Source organism: Podarcis raffonei, chromosome 17 (genome assembly GCF_027172205.1).
Source record: "Podarcis raffonei isolate rPodRaf1 chromosome 17, rPodRaf1.pri, whole genome shotgun sequence".
Classification (NCBI taxonomy): domain Eukaryota; kingdom Metazoa; phylum Chordata; class Lepidosauria; order Squamata; family Lacertidae; genus Podarcis; species Podarcis raffonei.
The window spans coordinates 36,084,379-36,101,107 of NC_070618.1; the positions used below are offsets into that span (position 1 = coordinate 36,084,379).

The 16,729-nt window shown below is 44.9% G+C and overlaps 1 protein-coding gene and 1 long non-coding RNA gene across 2 annotated transcripts; one reads left to right on the forward strand and one right to left on the reverse strand.

The window, feature by feature from the left end:
- Window positions 1-1,161: 1,161 nt before the first annotated feature.
- On the forward strand, window positions 1,162-2,269 carry LOC128405069 (uncharacterized). The gene is made up of 2 exons (XR_008328222.1): window positions 1,162-1,738; window positions 1,831-2,269. It is a non-coding gene; the product is annotated as an uncharacterized LOC128405069 (long non-coding RNA).
- A 4,428-nt stretch (window positions 2,270-6,697) lies between these two features.
- Window positions 6,698-10,238, reverse strand: EBP (EBP cholestenol delta-isomerase). Its single transcript, XM_053371237.1, has 4 exons — window positions 9,831-10,238; window positions 9,393-9,429; window positions 8,275-8,405; window positions 6,698-7,570 (listed from the first exon to the last, which is right to left on the reverse strand). Exons 1-4 carry the CDS (start codon window positions 10,144-10,146, stop codon window positions 7,359-7,361), a joined length of 696 nt encoding a protein of 231 aa, XP_053227212.1. The 5' UTR covers window positions 10,147-10,238; the 3' UTR covers window positions 6,698-7,358.
- Window positions 10,239-16,729: the final 6,491 nt, after the last annotated feature.

A 16,729-nucleotide genomic window follows, 5' to 3' on the forward strand; every position in this document is an offset into this window, starting at 1 on the left:
TACTGTTCCTAATGTAGAATACCCATTTAGAACACCCATTTTAAGACCTGATGCATCAAACATCTTCCTTTGTCTCTAACAGTTGCCTTGCTGTTTTAAGTGTGAAAAAGCAAATAAGGCATTTTGAGGGTGAATCTACCGGTGGCAATGGTAGAGGCGCCTTGGTAGAGGCGTTGGAGTGAGTAGAGGTTTTCACCAATTGGTCGGCCATTTCTAAGCAAAAAAAGTCCAGCAAATGTTTAAGCATATACATATTATTGATTAGGAAGTGTGAGCCTTGACCATTTTTTCCTGTACATAAAGGGCAGAAGATTTTGTCTGCTAACGGTAAGGCTGAAAGCACTGAGAAAATATTTGAAATCTTATGAATCCTGACTCTCTGGCCATTTTGACTTGTAGATAAGGGGGTGGCTGATTGTTCCACTAATGACTAGAGAGGGGCCACACAAAATCATAATAACAACCCACATTTGTCAACCATTTTGGAAGAGAGGTCTGTACCCTTCAATCCTGTAGATAAAGGAGGCATGTAGCTCCCCATTTTCTTTGCCTGGGGTACAGGTATAGCTCTTGAATGCAGGAAAGATGATCTATAAATGCTGAGACTTGATTCGAAATTTAATTTGACCCAAATTCTATGACTGGCTTTTTGGTGAAAACTTGCATGAGAGGGTTGATAGTTGCTGGGTTTCCGACAAATACTAAAATTTGGATCCTCATCAGTACTTCTGTTCCTAAGGTAATTTATTTAAAAACCTGGTGTAGGAAACTGCTTCCTTTGCCTGTAACCTTCAACTACAATTCTACCTTCTAGTAAAAAAAACTTTTGAATTATCAGAGGTAGCAATAGGCGCTAATAACTAACAATTAATCTCTAAATGCTCTATCATAATTGTAGCAGCAGTGCAGTTGTGTGCCTTCTGGCTGAAAGTCAAGTAGGTGAGTATCTTGTGCTTGGCTGAGGAGAAAATCCGTTGTGTTCTGCCTGCAACTCTTTGTACAAAGATTCTTTCAGGTCGCAGTGAGGGGGACCATTCAAGGACCCTGAGCCTGTTGGAGAAAAGGTAGGCTCTAAATGGAATAATACCCAAATATGCAAACTAAATATTCCAAAAAGCTTGTATTGAGCAATGTTGGTTATTCAATCAGTTTTTCAGAAGAGTTGCCAATTTGAAAGCCGAATGTGGTCGCTCTGCATGCTTCTACCTGGAGGGACTTCTCTTGTCGGGACACCACTGCAGGGGAGGCCCTTTCCTGTGCCATCACCACACAATAAGGTACATCTTTTGGTGGGACAGCCAGCCTTGTTTTGTTCCAGCTCTTATTTTTACCAACCTCACAGAGCTACCTGTGCCAGAAGCAGATCTGCTCCATTGACAAAAGGCAATGTCAGAGTTCTTGATACATCAAGTGAACATCTGCAGTGTAGGATTGAGAGACACCTGCGTCTTGACTGTGCTGCTTTAGGTAACCTGCTGTTTTTGCTCCTGTGTCTGGAGGGGAGGGCTGCTGAAGACCCTAGTCTCTTCCAGGTGCATCTCAGTGACACAAGAAATAGAATTTTGCAAGCCTTCAGGAAACTTAACGGCAAGTGAACTTAACATTCCACAATTCAGTGATCTTTTTCAGTCCAATCCTTTTGTGCTGGCTTCTCCATTTCCCCCTGCTTGATCTCGTCACAGTTCTGTCCAAGAGCCCACCACACTCAGGAGAAGCCAGCTCTTCCTGCAGAAGTCAGGTCAGTCAGAACAGCTGTGTTCCAAAACCATTTGTCTGGAATTGGCGGGAAGGGCCGGGGGCAAAGTAATGAGTTCAGATTGCTTTTCACAGACCAGCAGAAGGAACTTCCAGGCCCATGAATTCACACTTCGGAGGAACAGACAAAACGGTGAGCATAAAGGCAGAGTTTGAAGACTGGAACCAGTCTCTCTGTTCTGCCCTGCAAATTAATGGCAGTCAACATGGCACTCTGTGACTTAAACACATCTAGGTGAATATCCCTTGCTAATGGCAAGGGATAAAACCTCGATTGTGTTCTGTCTGCAACTTCATAATTCTTAAGGGTTTTCTTTTTTCCTGAGAGAACATTCTGTATTCAGAGTGTTCTCTCAGGTTTTGCTTTTCACCTTGTTGCATTGGCCAAAAAAAAGCAAAAGACGCTGGTGGTTGGTGCTCCTGGTTCCCAGGACGGGGTTCAAGCCCCTGCGGTGTCCCTGCTTACTTCCAATGCAACCTCTCTCTCTCTCTCTCTCTCTCTCTCTCTCTCTCTCTCTCTCTTTTTCTCTTTTTCTCTTTCTCTTTCTCTTTCTCTTTCTCTATCTCTCCCCCTTAAGAACTAAATGAAGCAAGAGCTGCTGGGATGTCAAGGTGATGGGTTGCTAGGGTTTCACCTGCAAAGTATTATGGGCACTTTGTAGCTTTGTGAGGGGTAAGCTACAGTGCCCAGGATTCTTTGTGAGGAGAGAAATGGGGATAAGTTGCCCTTTAATGCTTTTTGACCACTAACAACTGCAAATACGACAGAATGGTGACTGAGTGGGGTGAAGGGAAAGAGGTAGGAAGGCCTTGAATGAAATCCACGTGCCCTGAGCCCCCTCCTGTTCTAGTTATAACATATCTTCCCCTGCTTCCCTGATGCAAAACCCCTCTAAAAATAGAAGGAAAAGAGATCAGCACAAAAATGGCCCCCTCTGCCCTCCACCCTGCAATTGGAACATTGGTCTTGAGTTTCTCCATCCACAGTCATGGATAAGCAGAGATTCTAATCCATGTCAGAGCCCCTCAGTCAAAAACCAGGGACTAGAAGCTCTCCCAGAAATATTAAACACAGAATACAATGGTGACCTTGAATAGAGAGAGTGTCTCTTGTTGGAAAGGTAGGCAGTGTGCGCTTGTGTGTGTAATTTTCTTGTACGTTTTATGCTCCTTATCGCTACCCCCAACATCTGTGAGCTAAGGATCCCTTTCCCATCATCCACATTGGCCCAGATTGCGCTGGGCTCCCTGGACCCGGATCCTGAGCCCCGCAAAGAAGGAATCAGCAAGGAACTGGACGTGACAGAGGACATCTTGCATGTGGGAGTATTGGCCAGGCGCCCCCTTCTGCAAGGGGCCAGGTGTGGCGACAGTCGGGGCAGATGGTGGGCTCTGAGTCCTGGGTGCAGCCTGCAGGAAGGTCTCCTGCACAAGCTGCAGGAGGATGAGCGACAAGGTGGCGCCGTAATGGATGGGATGCTGGACTTGAACCAAGGTTTAAACAACAGCAATAATTTTATTATTTGTACCTCCTCAACCTCTAGACATCTTCTGTTCCCCGAAACATCTCTGCCTTTTCCTCCCTGGTGCCCCATATGCCCGGTACCACCTATCAGAACCCCTCTGTGCATCCTCCTCGCTTATTTCCTTCAAGACTTCCCACTCACCTTCCCCTGAAGCCCTTGGAGCAGGGACACCACAGCAGCCAGGCCTCTAACTAAACCAGAGCACTTGTCAGTCAAATCATCGCCTCCTTTGCTGCCCCCACATCCCTCTCCTTCCTCTGTTGTGCCAAATTCTAACTGTAAGCCTGCCAGGGCAGAGATCTATCCACTCGTATTTTCTGTAAAGTGTTATACAAGTTGATGATACTATATAGAGGAGAATAATAATTCCTCCCTTCCTGTCTGTTGAGTCCTTTGCATTCAGGTGCTGCCATGATAAGAATAAATTGGAATAGAATGAGGGACTGGAATAGAATGAGGATATTGGACTGTTAAGTGTAGTGCAAGTGTTGACGTTTTATGTTTCGGTCTATACAAAATATATATATATTATTTCTTTGCAGTTGATGGAGAGCAGATGAAGCCCGGATTTTGTGTGTGTCCATCAGCTCCTTCCTGGAGCATCTCTGCTTGGTGGTGGAAACTATGGACCTGTTTGGGCCTCCTGTGGCTTGATAGATGGTTGCAACAGGAAGCTTCCCCATAGTCCTGGCTGGACTCTGGACTTGCCCATGGGCTACTGATGTCAGAGGAGGCCCTGAACATGTCATCCTTAGAGCCAAGATGTTGCTTTGTGTTTTGGAGCCAGCGGAGAACTCTGTGCTCTTGGATACTCTTGGACATTGATAGATTTTGGGTTCTGAGAAGCAGGCAAGCCTGGGACTGCCTTGATATAACACAAAGTACATAGAATCTGGTGCTCTAATAAATTATCCAGTGTACTTTACTTTATAGTCTGCATGTGTTAACTGATTAAATATATTTGAGCCGGCTCACCATATAGATTAATCAATTATACAGTTATACAGTATTAATCAATTATACAGTGCATGGCCGAGGGTCAGGGATAATGGGAGTTGTAGTTCCTGCCTGGAGAGACGCAGGTTCCCCATCCCCATTGCTGCAGCTCTCTGTCTCTCTTGCCACCAGGGAGAAAGCAGCTAATAGCTGGCAGTGAGGAAGAGGAGGGGGGGCAAGCGACAGAGGAGCCAAAACAGATGGTGTGGCCTTGAAGTCCTATTTATATAGGAAGATTTGTCTTTTTTCTTTCTTTCTGGCAGGGCTCCTACTTTTAAACAGCAAGCAAAACTTCCCCACCTCTGTTGCCACTTTGGCATTCTAGTGAAAGCTTTACCTGTTGAATTTCTGTTTGTCGTTAGTTATACTTGCAGCTCCCTCTTGAAGGCATGCATGCTGAAACCTGGGTTTGTGCTTGGGTAAAAAGACCCAAGAGCGCTTCTCGCCAGCCATTGCTGATCCTGAACTAGGATAGTCTTGCCCAGTTATCCATGCTCTGGTAACCCCCAGAGTGGGATTACTGCCATGCACTGTAAGGAGGGCGATGTTTGAATAAATTACTAGTGCAGAAACAAGTATTTAGTTTTGTAGTTTGCTTTCAGGGCTGGTAGAGACCGAGTGCCCAAACTGCAACCCAAAACCCACTTATTTATCATAAAGTGTCAACACGGCAATTTAACCTGTATATCTCATTTTCTCTGTGTTTCACGTTTCTTCTTTATGACTGCTGTTGTAATAAATAATCCTTCATAAAGGTTTTTGCATTGATATATAATTTTATGGTGTAATTCAGTGCTTTTTTTCCAAAAAAATGTTTAGGGGTACTCTCATTTTGACTCAAGAAAATCACCACCGGGGAAAAAATAAATACAGTTCAAATTGGGGGAAGTAAATACAGTGGTACCTCAGTTTTCGAACAGCTTTGTTCTCAAACTACTTGGAACTGAACACTTCAAACCTGGAAATGAGTGCTCCAGTTTTGGAAATTTTTGTGGAAGCTGAGAAGCGCCTAGCTGCCTTCAGGTGGTGCAGGGTCTCTCAGATGCAGCGTCCGGGCTGCTTCCCCCTTCCCCAGCCCTAGTAACTATTCAGCCTGACTGCCTTCACAGGGTTTGAGGGGATCTGATGTGGAGGTGGGGGCTCCTTTAAACTTCTTCCTTCAGGGGAGTGCAGCCGCGAACCCCTCAACAGAAAGTGTGAAGGAGCCTGCACCTCCCCAGCTGAGCAGCCCCGATCCAGCTCCTGTTCCCGTGCAAGCAGCAACGCTGCCTAGCGGAGCAGCCCGATCCTACTCCTGCTTGCTTACAAGCAAGCTTGCTTACAAGCAGGAGTGGAGGCGGGGATCTCTCAGAAGTGGAGCCCTGGCCCAGTTTTCCCTCACTTAGCGCCAGGGCTGCATTCAAAGTAAAAACTGAAACTTTCCAGAAAACCACAAAGCTAACAAACTTGCAACCCGTGAGAAAGCAGCAACACAACAAATTGAAAAAGGCAAACCAACCACAAATCAATCAAAATCACAAGAAAACATAAAACAACACTAACACTGACCCTGACCCTAACCCTATCCCCTAATTCTAATCCTTTAAGGTAAAGGTAAAAGTAAAGGTACCCCTGACCATTAGGTCCAGTCGTGAACGACTCTGGGGTTTAATACTCATCTTGCACTATAGGCTGAGGGAGCCGGTGTTTGTCCGCAGACAAATTCTGGGTCATGTGGCCAGCATGACTAAACCGCTTCTGGCGAACCAGAGCAGCGCATGGAAACGCCGTTTACCTTCCCTCCAGAGCGGTACCTATTTATCTACTTGCACTTGACGTGCTTTCGAACTGCTAGGTGGGCAGGAGCTGGAACCGAAAAAAGGGAGCTCACCCCGTTGTGGGGATTCGAACTGCCGACCTTCCGATCGGCAAGCCCTAGGCTCTGTAGTTTAGACCATAGCGCCACCCGCGTCCCAATTCTAATCCTTACCCTAACCCAGCCGCCACTGATTTAAGGCAACTGTTAAAACATAAGTAGAAGCATAATTCTAATCTTAACCCAGCCCTCCTCTCCTCCTCACTCCTTCCCTACCCCCAGCATGGAAGCTACGGTACCAGGGCTGCAGGCATTGGACGCTCGAGCGCCTAGCATGGAAGCTGGGGCGACGGTGTGCATGGCCACAGAGAAGGATGTGAGTGCCCTCTGGCACGCGTGCCATAGGTTCGCCACCACTGATTTAAGGCAACTCTTAAACATAAGTAGAAGCACATCGCATAGAATTTTGCATGAAGATTTCCACCAAGCAGAGCTTCTTCTTGGCCTCCTTACACACTTCCCCACCTGCCATGCACACAGTTTCAACAGACAAGGAAGCAGGTGGATCATCATTTATTTAAAAAACAATTGTATCTCATTTTACAAAACCAGTGAGTTCAGCAGCATAGTTTACAGAAAAGAAACTTGTTTCAAAAGCAGGAGAAAGGTCCCCTCTTAAGAAGAGATCTAGATGTGAAATCAGCATAATATTATTAATGGTGGATTTTGTGCTACCTTCACAACTAGATACACAAGCATCCCAAACAGAAATTAAAACAACTGGATGCTTCTACTCTGCAGCCTCATTTAGCTTGAGATATAACCCTAACCCCAGGGTCTAGCAGTCACACAGAGCCCTATATTAAGTCTTCATAGCACTGCTCTGCTTAGTCTAATACAGAATTGCATGATGGAGGCTATCCGTAATGGGACCTGCAACCCATTTGCTCAGAAGTAAAACCTACCAAATGCAATAGGGCTTCCCCTCAAGACACTCTCCCTGCCTTGCTCCAGCTCTCAGTTCCAGGGGTCTTTGATAGAAGTCTCTTCTGGAAGGAGCTGCAGGACAGAGCATATTCCAGCAGCTGTAAAATAGATACAGAAGGCCATTCCACTTAATCCCAAGGAGGGGTAATTGGTGGATACTTGGAGAATGTCCCTAGTTGATGGGGGCGGTGGACGAAATAAACCTAGACAAGGCACCAGAAAGTAGCCAACCAATCCCTGAATTATTCCAGTGCTTCTCCAATGGCATATGTGTTCATGATGATCCACTATGCAAGAGGTCAGTGCTTCTTGAATTTGCCAGCATCCGTTATCTTCTGGCAAGCGCTGAGGTGCTTCCAAGCATCCAGGATGAGGATGGAAGGAATGATGATCCACAAAGCGTTCATGAAAACAAAATAAAACCAGAAGTATATCGGGTGCCCTATCTCACTGTGACTGAAGCCCTCGAAATACTCGGTAGAAAAGTACAGAACATCTCCATAGAGTTGGCCTGCAGTGAATGGTAGAGACAAGACAACCAATTAGAGCAGGGGGTAAGGAACCCTTTTCAGCCCAAGGGGCCACATCCCTTCATGGGCAACCATCTGGGGGCCACTTACCAGCAATGGGTGTGGCTAGAGTGGCGGAACAACTTTGACTCCTGCTTTTTTTCCATAGCCTACATTCAAGTCATGAACACTTCAGAAGTTTTCACACACATCTCTCCAGCCAGGTAAGTGAAAAGCAGGACCACAGTTCCAGAGACACAAAAGCACACCAGGAAGTGAGTTGAGCAGGGCCAGTGGAGGGTCTGGCACAGGAGTGGGCAGGGCCTGGGAGAGAACCCTGAGGGCCAGAGGCAAGAGATCTGGACAGCCACATTTGGCCGCTGGGCCCAAGGTTCCCCACGTCTGGATTAGAACCAGACAAAAAAGATACACAGCCCAAATTTCCTAGTTCCATGAGTTTCCTAGGTTTTCCAGTGGTTGTAATTGAGTGTGAGAGAGATAACTTGGATTTTTTTTAATTGTTTGGGGTGGGGAGACAAGGGTGAGGGGTTATGGATGCCAGGAACACAAGGAGCATGCAGCAACCTTTTCAGGCATTCTTCCAGTGCAGAACATGTGGTGAAAAGGAACAGGGGACTGGGATGCAGTTGAGCTCGGCCGTCATTATATTTAGAAATCTGTCCTTGTGTGTGCCTCATATACCTACCCAGCGACACAATCAGCTGCAGCACAAACCGATGGGGCTGGTCTGAAAGAAAAGCTATCACAGTCCAGATGGAGAGGGGGCCCCAGGCGAAGGCTGTGATGGTCTCCACACAAACTGTGAAACTGTCTGATCTGTAGGGACAAAAGTGAAATAGAAATCACTTGGGGATCGACAACCATCCAAACTGTTTTTTGCACTGCATTTCTCTCTGGTCTCACTCTTCACATTTCCACCTCCCCAGCTCCAATATCAGATGCATTGAAGCATTATTAAGAGACAAACTTGAGTCCACAAATGCTTATGCTGGGGGGGGGGAGCTTTTTCGGCCCAAGGGTTGCACTACCCTGTAGAATGCTTTCTGGGGCCACATTCCACTGGTGGGTGGGGACAGAAAGAAAAGCAAGCAGAGCTTTACTGGATGTGACTTTGTACAACAGGCTGCATTGCAACTGCACAGAAGTCAGAGATTCCCCTTCATCTAGGCACGCAAGAGTCCAGGGACACATTCCAGCCAGAACAGCTCAAGAGGTGTGTTTTGGGGAGCAGAGGGGTTGCCTGGGGAAGAGTCCTGAGAACCAGGCAGAGAGGCTTCGAGGGCTGCATTTGATACCCCAGCCCCAAGTTTCTCCAAGCCTAGCTTAGGCTACAACAAATGTCTTCTTCTTTAAGGCACAAGGAGGCAAATTTTCTTGTTTTTTGCTGCAACGGATTAACATGGCTACCCCAGAAGCTTTTAGCACACACCCAACAGTTGCTAACTAACAACTAGCCTTCACCCTGCAGGCGGTAAGCAAAATGTTAAGCATCTAATGCCAACAACAGTGGCTTCTCAGCTAAAGTATTATTCGCCCCAAAATGCAAGCTCTGTGAGGAAACGCAAGAGAAATGACTCGGGGTAATCCCATGCAAGCCTGTCCCACTTTACCTCCTTATGGGCCGCCATGTTATAAGATGTAGCTTAAAATATGCATCTATAGCCTTTTAAAGCTGTTAGTGCTCCCCCACACCAATCTTTCTGTTTCTAATGATTCAGCGCTGGATCTTTGCACGACTGAATCCTTTTCCTCCATTACGATATAGACAAACAGCTATCCCACCGCCTCAAAGCAGACACTCACATGACGTATCTGCTGTCACCTTTGGCGTATTCCTTCCCTATAGCATAGTGAGGAGAGAAAATAAGGCACAACATTGGTTATAATAAGCTGAGAAGCACAACATTTCACATGAATTGAAAAGCTTGTGTATTTCACTAACTAGCAATTAGGTAAAGAGAACTGTTCAGACTTTCGAATTCAGCACCAATTTCCAAGTGGAAACAAAGCCAATTTAAGCATATTACATCTCTACAAAAAATAATAATAATGCTACTTTGTTCTATTTGCTGGTTTTGGGAGAAAGGGTGGGATAGATACTGAATAAATAAAATAAAATGTTAATGATAGAGTCTATATAATGCTCCCCTTATTTAACTGATACTTTCCCCAGAACTGGGAGAAGAACTCTGGTGTTTTGCATACATGCCCTTCATCCCCCCACCATCAAGTCAGTCTTACAGAGCTGTGAAAGAAAAGACTGGTCCCCTGCGATTTCCTTGTGGTACAGGCTGAACCAGCCTTCAATGACACCATGAATAAAGCCACAGACAGCAAACCAGCAGATAGCCAAGGAGCGCCAGGTTCCAAACGGTGCAGCTGTCCTGTTCTGCCATCTTGCTATGAGCCAAGTTACTATCAGCAGGAGCCCAGAGACAGAGAAGAGGAAAGTCAATATCTGCCACATGGGGCGGTCATTGGGGATGTAGTGCTGGAGCTCCAAGTTTCGAGGCCAGTAAGGGTGGGGAACAGCAAGGTGCTTCGCTTCTAACCCCATGGCGCTCGAGGAGAACTAAACCAAGTTGCTGAAACTGGTGAATGCTCTTTCGCTCTGCAATAAAGAAACAGAGTTGGTAATGAGAAGAGTGTTAATTCACTAGAAAGCACATGTGAAATGAATACGGATTCTGGGCTAATGAGTTACCATTGTCACAACTATGGGAAATGTTTGAACTATTACTTAGAAGTACACAGAACAATGTAATTTGATGTCATGGGGTGTCCAGAAAACTAGAACTGTAGCCCATATCAAAAGGGGTGAAAACTCCATTAGATAAGGTGACTCCAGAAGTAGTAGATCACTTAGAGGAAGCAGGAAACCACCTCCAGATGAAGATTTCTCTATGCTGCCTTCCTAACACGCAGCAGCCTGGTCATCACAATATTTTTACACCTTCCACATAAAACTATGTAGAGCATGGATGGGGAACCTCTGGTCAAACTGGGCCCACCAGAGGCCCCAGTTGGGCCCATGAGACTGTTTTCCCCAAACCACACTGCACCTGCTGTGCAGCAGGTACTTCTTTCTTCTTTGGCGATCACTTGTAGTCAAGTTAGATTGTCTTCCATGAATATGGTCTTAACAGTGTGTCCATAAGTGACTGTGGAGGCCAACTCTGGATCCGTGCATCCTTCCACAGTGGGTACATAGGTTTCTGGGCGGAAGTTGATCACAGTGAAGATCTTCCAAAACATACCTTTCTCTTAGCTTATTTCTCCTTTTCTCCCTGAGTTTGAGCTTTTTCTTCTTCTTTTTTTATAAAATATTTATTGAGATTTTACAAAAAACAAAGGTTTACAGAATAAAAAGAAAACATATAAAAAGAAAAAAATAATTAATTGTTGCATACATGAAGAAAGTTCTATCCTTCTTTGGCACCAATTGGCCGACTATGCCCAAAAGAAAGGCCTCTGGTTTCTTCAGAAAAGTATATTTAAATACCTTTTTCATTTCATTATAGATCATCTCCCAGAAAGCCTTAATCTTTGGGCACGTCCACCAAAGGTGAAAGAATGTACCTTCGTTTTCTTTACATTTCCAACATTTGTTATCAGGCAGATGATATATTTTGCAAGCTTGACTGGTGTCATGTACCACCTGTATATCATTTTTATAATATTCTCTCAAGGCATTACATGCCGTAAATTTCATACCGGTGGTCCACAACTGTTCCCAGTCAGCAAACATAATGTTATGTCCAACATCTTGTGCCCATTTAATCATAGCAGATTTAACCGTTTCATCCTGCATATTCCATTTTAACAGCAAGTTATACATTCTTGAAAGTATCTTAGTTTTGGGATCTAACAGTTCTGTTTCCAATTTTGATTTTTCCACCTGGCCGACACTGATGTCGAAATCCAGCATATCACCTGCTTGTGAAACTACTCTATTCCAAACTTAAAAATGGAAAGCGTAATGCTGGTGGTCAACAAAAGAAGTTCAAAAACTTTCTCAAGGCAAATCTAAAAAAATGTAGTATAAACACCAACAACTGGGAATCTGGTCTGCGAGCGCTCCAGGTGGAGAACAGCCTTTACCAAAGGCGTCATGGGCTTTGAAGACGCTCGAACTCAGGTGCGCAAGGGAGAAATGTGCTAAGAGGAAGGCATGCTTGGCAAACCCTCATTGTGATCAACACCCTCCCAGAAACCTATGTCCCCCTCTGTAGAAGGACGTGTGGATCCAGAATTGGCCTCCACAGTCACTTACGGACTCATTGATAAAACCGTGTTTATGGAAGACAATCTTACTCCGCTAAGAGTGATCGCCAAAAAAGAAAAAAAAAATTCCTTCCAGTAGCACCTTAAAGACCAACTAAGTTAGTTCTTGGTATGAGCTTTCGTGTGCATGCACACTTCTTCAGGTATCTGAAGAATATACACTTATTCAGGTGTATCTGAAGAAGTGTGCATGCACACGAAAGCTCATACCAAGAACTTAGTTGGTCTTTAAGGTGCTACTGGAAGGAAAAAAATTTTTTGTTTTGACTATGGCAGACCAACACGGCTACCTATCTGTAACTCGCCAAAAAAGAATACAGTTCTCCCGATTCGCATTCATCAGAGACGAACTCGCATTGCCCCTGGGCATGCACAGAGTGCTTTCCCCACCACCACCCACAACCCGAGGTTTGGGAGAGAGATGAGAATGCATTGCACCGCTGCACGCCTTCCCCACCATCAGCAATATAGGCACTTCCGAGCCCTTCCTTACCAGCACTGCCTCCGTCCACAAAGGCGCCTGCAGAATAAATGAACCTTCAGCTCAGCAGCTGCTGCCCTCGCCGATATCGCCCTATTACCTCCACAGCCAATAGGGTTTCCCTTCGGTGTTGATTGGCGAGCACTTCACCCAATCATCCTGCAGCGAGTCGGAGGCGGGCGACCACCTAGGCTTCCAACGGGGGGCGTAAATATTGACGTCACGGGCAGCTCAGCATAATGATTGGTTGCAGAGCGGCTGAGGCGATGTGAGTTCATGTTCTAGATCTGCAGGTTGTTTCTTCCGTCGACCTAGTTTGCCTACCTGAGACCCAAGTCTTTTGCCTGGCCCTCAGCTCTGGCGCCACTTTCGCCCTTTCACTTCCAGGGTGGCTGGGAATGCTGAAAAGTAGAGTGCTGAAAAGTAGACACCTGTCCTCTGCCCCCTTAATTTGCCCAGAGGCACTCTGGCAAATTAAGAGTGCAGGTGGATAAACTTCCAGCACTTCATCTTTTATAATTTTTTATTAGATTTTCCACAACGATAACAAAAACCACAAAGCAGAATGATACACAGAAACAGAAAAAAGGAAGAATAAACAGATGAACAATAACAACAAACTTAATTCTTCACAAATCCAACCTTTTAAACATCTTGGTTGACTTCCTCAAGTCCCTCCCTTCTGAGTTTCCTTGTAGTTAAAAGTAGCAGCTTTCCAATAGCGTTATTAAACTAAAACAATTTCCAATTATAGTCCATCTTATTCACTTTTCTTAACATTCTAAATCCCATTTATTTAATTATAACTTAGTTTAATCCTAGGCCTATTTGTTTATTTCAAGTAATTTCTAATTTTTTATATTACTTCAGCACTATAGTATTGTTTTGAGGAGGATAAAATGGGCACAGGAGGACGTATAAATGCTGCCCTGAACTCCTTGAGCAGGGGTGGGCAACGTAAGGCCCGGGGGCCAGATCTGGCCCAATCGCCTTCTCAGTCCAGCCTGCAGACGGTCCGGGAATCAGCGTGTTTTTACATGAGTAGAATGTGTGCTTTGATTTAAAATCCATCTCTGGGTTATTGGTGGGGCATAGGAATTTGTTCATTTATTTATTTTTCCAAAATATAGTCTAGCCCACCACAAGGTCTGAGGGACGGTGGACCGGCCCATGGCTGAAAAAGGTTGCTGACCCCCGTCCTTGAGGAATGGGCAAGATGAAAATGGCAGTGTGCACACATTTAAGTTTAAGGGTGCTTGGAATTGTAGGGTTTTTTTAGAGGTAAACTACAGTTCTCAAGATTCTTGGTGTGTGTATGTGCTTAAAATGTGTTTTAAATATATGATATGCAGGTATAGGGGAAGTATACAAGCATTTTCCTGTTACAGTGGTACCTCGGGTTAAGTACTTAATTCGTTCCGGAGATCTATTTTTAACCTGAAACTGTTCTTAACCTGAAGCACCACTTTAGCTAATGGGGCCTCCTGCTGCCACTGTGCCGCCGCTGCACGATTTCTGTTCTCATCCTGAAGCAAAGTTCTTAACCTGAGGTACTATTTCTGAGGTAGCAGAGTCTGTAACCTGAAGTGTCTGTAACCTGAAGCATCTGTAACCCGAGATACCACTGTATTGGTATTGACTACACAGAGAAGTCTGTGTTACATCCTGTGTACACGCTACGGGCTTAAAATACAGCAAGGTCATTCTTTTTCTCAATTCAGATTGAAGCTGTTTGGTGGGGCAGCTCATCAAAATACAGTATTTAATAAGAAACAACAGGATAGAGATGGGCTGTAGCTGATGCTGTGTGTTTTTGACTAAACCTCTGCATCCTTGGGAGAGCACATCATGCACAGTAAACAGGTCTGAAAACAGCCATAATCTAACAGGTGGGGGGCAGAGGAATTACACCTCTCAAATGTAGTGCTATGTTTCCATCTCTAAAACTGGCAGATGTTTCCTGGGAAGTCTAATTTCTTGATGCTATAATGTATATCATGTGCTTGGAGATTTCTTGGAATATACAGTTTACAAATAGAATAGAATAGAATAGAATAGAGTAGAATAGAATAGAATAAAATAAATCAATAAACTGTGCTTGGTTTAAGTGCCTTGGGTTATCTGCACTGCACACAGCACATTTTCCTGCTTTCCAGTTGTGGCACAGATTATGCTGTTCTGATGTGGCTGGATACTATGGGTGGGATTCACCTAATGAACTCTGTCAGCAAAAGCCCTGCCGTAAGTGTTTTGTCTACAGTAGAAATTGCTAGGTCATACCTGCAAGGAGCATGATTGACAAAAGATTACGAGAGGATTATATAAAACTCACTCCCTTAGGAAACGCAGAGTTGAAGATAAATTGCAAAAGGAACACTGATGGTTTGTAAAATTAATAGTTGTACTAATTAGCCCAAATAGCCTCAGGTTTCTCTTGTCCTTTTATTGTTCTTGTTGGAGGAGTTAAATTTCCATACATTGTGTGCTTAATATCCAGGTCCTGTGAAATATTTTCCATGTCGTAAGTACTTGGAAACGGTTGAAGCAGTTGGCTACATTTAGCCTGGTAAAGAGGAGACCAAGGAGATATGATAGCCATCTTCCAATATTAAAAGGGCTGTTGCATGGAAGAGGGAGTAAGCTTGTTTTATCTTACTCCAGAGGCTAGGACTGGAACCAATGGCTTCAAGTTACAAGAATGGAGAGTCTGACTAAATATCAGGAATAACTTTCTGACAAAGCAGTTCGTCAATGTAAAGGTCCCCCTCAAAAGGTGATGGCCTGGAAATTTTTAAGCAGGCGTTGGGTGGCCATCTGGCATGGATGCTTGAGTTGAGATTCCTGCATTGCAAGGGGTTGGACTAGATGACCCCGTGGGGTCCCTTCCAACTCTACAATTCTATGATTCTATCATTCTCCTCCAAATGTTACCATCTAGTTCCCCCCAGGCTCCTCCTATTCACTCCTGTCCATATTTGCACCGCAAACTTCCATTAATTCTATGGTGGTTGTAACTGCCAAGGCTTCCCTAAAATATTCACGGGTGTGTAGCTTGGTGAGAATGCTGCCGGGCAGTTTTGCCCCCTGTCCCACCGCGTGCGTGTGGACGCGGATGCGCGCTCGCACCGCGGATTCCTCCCCAGTTGTTTGAAGGACTTGCCAGAGCGCAAACACAAGTCGAACCCGGGAATACCAAGCTATTTTATTGTATTTTTATTGCAAGGTTATGCTTAAAATTCTACAAGGAAGGCTCAAGCAGTATGTGGACCGAGAACTCCCAGAAGTGCAAGCTGGATTTAGAAGAGGCAGAGGAACCAGAGACCAAATTGCAAACATGCGCTGGATTATGGAGAAAGCTAGAGAGTTCCAGAAAGACATCTACTTCTGCTTCATTGACTATGCAAAAGCCTTTGACTGTGTCGACCACAGCAAACTAAGGCAAGTTCTTAAAGAAATGGGAGTGCCTGATCACCTCATCTGTCTCCTGAGAAATCTCTATGTGGGACAAGAAGCTACAGTTAGAACTGGATATGGAACAACTGATTGGTTCAAAATTGGGAAAGGAGTACGGCAAGGCTGTATATTGTCTCCCTGCTTATTTAACTTATATGCAGAATTCATCATGCGAAAGGCTGGGCTGGATGAATCCGAAGCCGGAATTAAGATTGCCGGAAGAAATATCAACAACCTCAGATATGCAGATGACACAACCTTGATGGCAGAAAGTGAGGAGGAATTAAAGAACCTTTTATTGAGGGTGGAAGAGGAGAGTGCAAAATATGGTCTGAAGCTCAACATCAAAAAAACGAAGATCATGGCCACTGGTCCGATCACCTCCTGGCAAATAGAAGGGGAAGAAATGGAGGCAGTAAGAGATTTCACTTTCTTGGGCTCCATGATCACTGCAGATGGTGACAGCAGTCACGAAATTAAAAGACGCCTGCTTCTTGGGAGAAAAGCAATGCCAAACCTAGACAGCATCTTAAAAAGCAGAGACATCATCTTGCCAACAAAGGTCTGTATAATTAAAGCCATGGTTTTCCCAGTAGTGATGTATGGAAGTGAGAGCTGGACCATAAAGAAGGCTGATCACCGAAGAATTGATGCCTTTGAATTATGGTGCTGGAGGAGACTCTTGAGAGTCCCATGGACTGCAAGAAGATCAAATGTATCCATTCTGAAGGAAATCAGCCCTGAGTGCTCACTGGAAGGACAGATCGTGAAGCTGAGGCTCCAATACTTTGGCCACCTCACGAGAAGAGAAGACTCCCTGGAAAAGACCCTGATGTTGGGAAAGATGGAGGGCACAAGGAGAAGGGGACGACAGAGGACGAGATGGTTGGATGGTGTTCTTGAAGCTACCAGCATGAATTTG

What these genes read in the sequence shown, in the direction of transcription:
- EBP (XM_053371237.1), bottom strand. Translation starts at nt 10,146, where the DNA reads ATGGGGTTAGAAGCGAAGCACCTTGCTGTTCCCCACCCTTACTGGCCT. An exon ending in GTCTTTTCTTTCACAGCTCT is followed by an intron (nt 9,430 to 9,830) that starts GTAAGACTGACT and finishes ACTATGCTATAG; the next exon opens with GGAAGGAATACGCCAAAGGT. An exon ending in GGTGACAGCAGATACGTCAT is followed by an intron (nt 8,406 to 9,392) that starts GTGAGTGTCTGC and finishes TTGTCCCTACAG; the next exon opens with ATCAGACAGTTTCACAGTTT.